This window comes from Hypanus sabinus, chromosome 20 (genome assembly GCF_030144855.1).
Source record: "Hypanus sabinus isolate sHypSab1 chromosome 20, sHypSab1.hap1, whole genome shotgun sequence".
NCBI classification, from domain to species: Eukaryota; Metazoa; Chordata; class Chondrichthyes; order Myliobatiformes; family Dasyatidae; genus Hypanus; species Hypanus sabinus.
The window spans coordinates 41,839,120-41,845,372 of record NC_082725.1 but is presented as its reverse complement, the minus strand read 5'-3'; the positions used below and the strand labels follow the sequence as shown (position 1 = coordinate 41,845,372).

The window sequence follows — 6,253 nt, the reverse complement described above, 5'->3', positions numbered from 1 at the left end:
TGATGCCCTGAATTCCTGTCAAACACAGAATTTGAAACTGGTGTGTGCACTGTGGATGCTCATAATTACACACACGTGGATTGTGTGCACATGTGAATTATAAATACTACGTTTCGAATACACATCACATTAACAGTCCCGATTTAAAAGAAGCTTGATGCATACAAAATTTTTATTAATAAATGCTTATTTTAGTCACAGCAGACAAAATGAATAAATATTTAAAATCATGACTTAAAGTAATAAATACCTGCTACATTTTGGAAACCACTGCTGTGGTAAAATCTAGGCTTTGCTAACAAACAACTAGGCCAATCTTATCTAAGTATGCGACAGTTGGTTTGTTCACTTGACCAATATTTAACATAATGAATAAATGAGAAGCAACTTAGTTCAGAGGACTTCAAGAAAACAGTCACAATTGCAAATTTTTCTTCTGATAATTTATTTGAGGAACTACTGAAAATAGTCTAAAGCTATCTTTTTAGTAACTGCTACAAAATGCTTAATGGAAGCAAAGTTTTAATAGCACAAGGCTAGTATTTTGAACAAAAATATTTCATTGTACAAAAATGCATCAGATAGTATATAACAATTCTTGTAAAGATTACAGTTATACCTCCTGCAATTAAAATTATTTTAGACTAATTCAACCAACTAGAATTCACTTGAATTTTTGTCTTTATTGGAAACTGAGAAAAATTCATACAGCATATCATGCTAAAAACATCATGATGTTTGGAAATAAAGGCATTTATGATCCTTATTCAGAGTGAGGCCAGGTTCATTAACCTGTCACTGCAAAATTTCTGCCATAACTAACTTCAATACAACAAAAATATAGAAAGATTACTTCAAATAATTTCTTATATTTAAAGTGGTGTTGTGTTGTAAAAGGTAGTTTTTCCTTAACATTTACATTATTTATGCAACAAAATAAAAATAACAGATCTATTCCTTTACAAAATTCAGTCTCTAGCTCTCTATTTAGCTATTTATTTCATTGTAAATCTGTACCTTTTAATTACCAACAACTGGATTAAAAGCAAACCTGCTGCAAAACATCAACATATACTTTTAACTTTATAATCACTGAACAATGCTATAAATATACAAATCAAAGACTGTTTAATGTGAATATATATAAACATCAAAAGTACAAAGCTCCACGTTCCAGGCAAAGGGTAGCATTAAAGAAAATTACATTAAAGAATGCAGTGAGTACGAGTTCTGAAAGCATTTATTTCAGATTCATCACCACTTTATTTCAACAAAGAAAGTAACCTGAAATAAGTCAACTCTTCTGTTAAAGGGAGGAATTTGGTGACTGTTAAATACTTATTACTTTATCCTTAAAATCTATTGAGGCTACAAATAAAATGAATAGTTTATAATAATTTGTTTAGAAGCTTGCATGTTCAAACTACTTTACATAATTGGGTTTTGGTCTCATTGTCTTTCTGATACAAACTTACAAAGACGCATTTTCTGCTGCTAAAATTTAAGGAAAACAAAAATATTATTTCCATTTAATACATAAAGGCACACAGACTAATTATTCATTTATTTAGGCCTTTACTGCATCATTTAATATAGCTCCTGAAGCTTTCAGGTGTCTACATCCTGCTTTGCATTTTAACCCTCAGTGGATCACTGATAAAACTATAGTAGCTTTGGATTAAGCTTGGCTGAGTGGACTAAGCATGCAAGCTGAGCTGTTTGGCAACAGGAATCCCCTGGAGAGCTTCCTTTTGAAAATAACTTGAAAACCTCCACACTGTATCCTTGAAACAAATGATAATGGTACAAATGGAAGGTAATCAAACTCTTTGAAATGACCAGTTTAAACTCAGAGCACACATTTCCCCACTAAGGTTTCATCTTTGCTCAGTCAACGTCAAACTCCTCACTTCCCCTGTATGATGATGTTGGCAAGTGATGTGTCAGATCAAGGCACTTGCGTAGATGGCAGAGGGCAGCCTGCTGATGCTGACGCTCCACTTCATATCTCTGCTTACTTAACTGCAAATCCTGCAGGGACAAAATGCGACATGCATAGCTATTTATTTGTGATAACCAACTTCATATTTTTATAAACTGAGTTGACCAACTTTTAGTCATTCTTGGATCATTGGAGTTGTTAGAAATGCGATTTGCAAATGGTAACTAAAAAATATCTTTCGCCTTGCATATTTTCACAGCCAGGTGATACCTCGCTTAGGCATCAAAGTTCAAAATAAATTAAATATCAAACTACATATATGTCACTATACAATCTTGTGATTCATTTTCTTGTGGGCATACTCAATAAATCCTTAATAGAATAGAACCCAAATCATTGAAAGACTGCACCAACTTGGGTGTTCAACTAGTGTGCAAATACAAAAGAAAGAAATATAATAATAAATACATAAGCAATAAATATCAAGAAATTGAGATGAAGAATCCTTGAAGGTGAGTCCCTTGGTTGTGGGAACATTTCAATGGTGGGGCAAGTGAAGTTGAGTAATGTTATCCCTATTGGTGTTAGAGCCTGATGGTTGAAAGGCAAGAACTGCTCCTGTACCTCCGGTGGTGTAAGTCCTGAGTCTCTTGTAACTTCTTCTTGATGCGAAGAGAGCATGTCCTGGGTGGTAGTGGTGGGGTGGGGACTGCTGATGGGTGTTGCTTTCCTGTAACAATGTTTCATGTAGATGTGCTCAATGGAGGCCTTTACCCATGATGGACTGGCCTGAATAAACTACTTTTTGTAGGATTTTCTGTTCACGAGCATTGGTGTTTCCACAGCAGGATGTGATGCAACCAGTCAATATACTCTGCACTGCACATCTATAGAAGTTTGTCGAAGTTTTATAAGTCATGCTGAAACTTTGTAAACTCCTAAGGAAGTAGAGGCGCTGCTGTGCTTTCTTTGTAACTGCACTTACAGAATGTGCAGGGCTCAGGACAGGTCCTCCAAAATGAAGAATTTAAAGCTGCCAATCCTCTTCACCTCTGATCCTCTGACGAGGACTGGCTTATGGACCTCCTCCTGAAGTCAATAATCAGCTCCCTGGTCTTGCTGACATTGAGTAAGAGGCTGTTGTAATGTTATGGCACCACTCCCAGACTTTCAATCTCCCTCCTATATGCTGATTTGTTACCTCTTCTGATTTGGCCTATGACAGTGGTATTGTCAGCAAACACTGTGCAAAGACTGTCTATGTAAAGAAACTTCACAAACAGCTGTCTGATAATGATTCCTAGCGTATGTGATAGTGAATAAGGACATTACAGACAAGCAAAAACAGTGTTGACCGTATCAGTGACACCCCCCTCTCTGATGCTCTAAACAACTTTTATGCATTCTTTGAGGCATGAAGCTCAACACAGCTTAAAAAACGGTACCCCCCCCCCCCACACAGCTAAGCAGCCACTCTCTGTAAAAGCATCAGACATGAGAAGGTGCTCTTTAGAGTCAACCAACCCCCCCATAAGGCGACTGGGCCAGACAACATGCCAGGCCGAACACTCAGGAAGCGTGTACACCAGCTCACTGATGTTTACATGGACATCTTCAACACTTCACTCATCCAGGCTGCTTACCCACATGCTACACCTTCAAAACTAAATGACTACTGCCCAATGGCACTGACGCCAAATATCATGAAGTGCTTTGACAGCTGATAATAGCTCATATCAAAAACTCCATTCCTGCCACACTGGACACTTATCAATGTGCTGTGCAACAGCACCTGTCATGCATCTAGCCCTAACACAAACAAGAAAACAGGGACACTTATGTCAAAATGCTGCTTCTGGATTTCATTTCGGCATTGAACACTATTGTCCCACAGACCTTGGTGAACAAACTCCTACTCCTTGGTCCAAATACACCACAGTGCAATTGAGTGCTGGACTTCCTAACAACAGACCTCAAACAGTCTGGATGTACGACTGCTCCTCCATCTGCATTACCTTCAGCACGTGCCACCCAGGGCCATGAGCTGAGCCCACTGCTGTACACCCTGCTCACTGATGACCGCGTGGCCAAACACCCGAGCAATCACATTGGCACGTTCGCCGATGACACGACAGTAGTGGGGCTCATCACCAACAATAATGAGATGGCTTACAGACAGCAGGTGGAAGAGCTTGAGACTTGGTACCAGACACATAACTGCTTCCTTAATGACAACAAGACAAAGGAGATGGTTCACACCACTCACACCCCTCTATACCTCAGCAGCACAGCAGGATCAGAATCAGGTTTATTATCAGCGGCATGTGACGTGAAATTCGTTACCTTAGCAACAGCATTTCAATGCAATACATAATCTAGCAGAGAGAAAAAAAATATTTTTATTTGTTTCAACCTCTTGGTCCGAGAATACATCCTAAAAAATCAAAAAGGTTCCCCAATGCCTCTACTTTCTGAGGAAGCTGAAGAGAGCTGGATTTTGCACATCCATGAGGGCATCTTAACAGGGATCACTGCTTGGTATGGAAAATGGACTGTGGTGGACAGGGAGGCTCTGGGTATTCAAAACACCATCACCACCTCTTTGTTATTTCCTGTCAGTCACCTTATGTACAGCCTGGTGTCACTTTATGGGCATATAATCAATCTATGTATAAAAGCTATCTGATGTATTTCTATTTATTGCGTGTATCTTTTTATCATTATTATTGTGCTTTTATTTTTGTAGGCTTTCTTGTGATGCATCAGATCTGGAGTAACAATTATTTTGTTCTCCCTACTCTTGAATACAGGAAAACGGCAATCTTGAATCTTGAATCCTGCCAGCCATCAAGAGTATACAGCCAGAAGAAGTCCAGCAATATTTTAAAAGATCCACCCACCCTGCTAATGGGCTGTTTGTCCCAATCCTGTCAAGGAGGAGGCTATGTAGCATTCACACCAGGACCACCAGACTAAAAGAGTTATCTTTCCTAGCAGTGTTGGAGCTTTTTCTGGGGTTAGCACATATAGCAAATAACTTCAGCTACCGTCTTCAGATGCAAATTTGAAATCTAAATCTAAAACGTAGCTCTGAACAATGGGTTTCTAACAGTCGTGAACCAAGTTAATTTCGTTATTTGTGTGTATTGGTGTGTCATAGTACGGATGCAGCGTCATTTACGAATGTACATACAATCAAGCTATGTGCATAAGCTATCTTTATGTGTATTTTATGATTGTGTTCTTTATTTTATTATTTTTATTTGTACTGCCTCAGATCCAGAGTAACAATTATTTCATTCTCCTTTACACTTGTGTACAGGAAATGATATTGAAATCTTGATACTGGAGCTAGAAATCTGAAATAAAGACAAAATACTGGAACCATTCAGCATATCAGTCAGCATCTATGACAAGAGAAACAAAGAGAATATTTCATATCATAAGCCTTTTATCAGAACTGGGAAAGACAGAAAACAAATAAGTTTTAAATTGCAGAGAGCATGAGGGAAAGATGGATGGGACAAGTTTAAATTAAGTTAAATTATAAAGGTTATCTGGTTGATATGTTAATAGGGACAGTTTCTAAGACAGCAACATAAAACCTATGAGATGGGGCAGTTAAAGAATGAAAACACAAACAAAGGAATGCAAAGTTTGCAAAATACAGAACTGTAGGATGTGTCTGGCAGGTTGTACTGATGAACAAAGATAAAGAGAGCCATTTCCACAAGGGATGATTTACAATGAAATACCCACTTCAGGTAAGTCAGCCATGCACGCACACAGAAGGTGAGGTACTTTTGCTCAAAATTACATTGAACAATGGTGCAGGGGGTCGATGACAGATGGATCAGAGTAGGAATGGAATGGAGAACTGAAGTGGCTAGAAGTTCAAGGTTACCAATGCATACTGAACGCAGATGCTCTGCCAAATGGTCTCCTAGCTGGTTCTCCAATACAGAGAAGACCAAATTTTGGATGGATTTTTGTTTTCTCCAGACTCTCCCTTGAGATCGAGACAGAGAGATCCAAAAATGGAAGTATCAGAGATGGACAATATGAAGGTGAGAGCAGATTGGAAATAAGTCGCAAAAGTGATGAGCTTTTCAAAGTTGCTTATGAGTGCAGGAAATTCTTCTGGAGCATTTTGTTTTTTTTAGAAGATCTTCTGCTTTAATAAGATTACTAGATTAAATAATATCTCTGTACATGAAAATGAGTGGTTATAAAGCAAAGATTATGTAACTTTGTAAATCTCTAAGTCCCTCCTGGAATGTATGTGAGGGCAGACATCTCCATCTGACCCTG

At 38.2% G+C, this 6,253-nt stretch overlaps 1 protein-coding gene across 3 annotated transcripts in view; it reads right to left on the bottom strand.

Annotated features, from left to right (window-relative positions):
- Positions 1–210: 210 nt before the first annotated feature.
- LOC132378686 (genetic suppressor element 1-like) overlaps positions 211–6,253 on the bottom strand; it is a 255,016-nt gene continuing 248,973 nt past the window's right edge. For all 3 annotated transcript variants that reach the window (XM_059945790.1, XM_059945791.1, XM_059945792.1), the window contains one exon: positions 211–2,031. In XM_059945790.1, the coding sequence (XP_059801773.1) occupies positions 1,888–2,031 (144 nt within the window). In that variant the 3' untranslated portion in view covers positions 211–1,887. The remainder of the gene's footprint in view (positions 2,032–6,253) is intronic.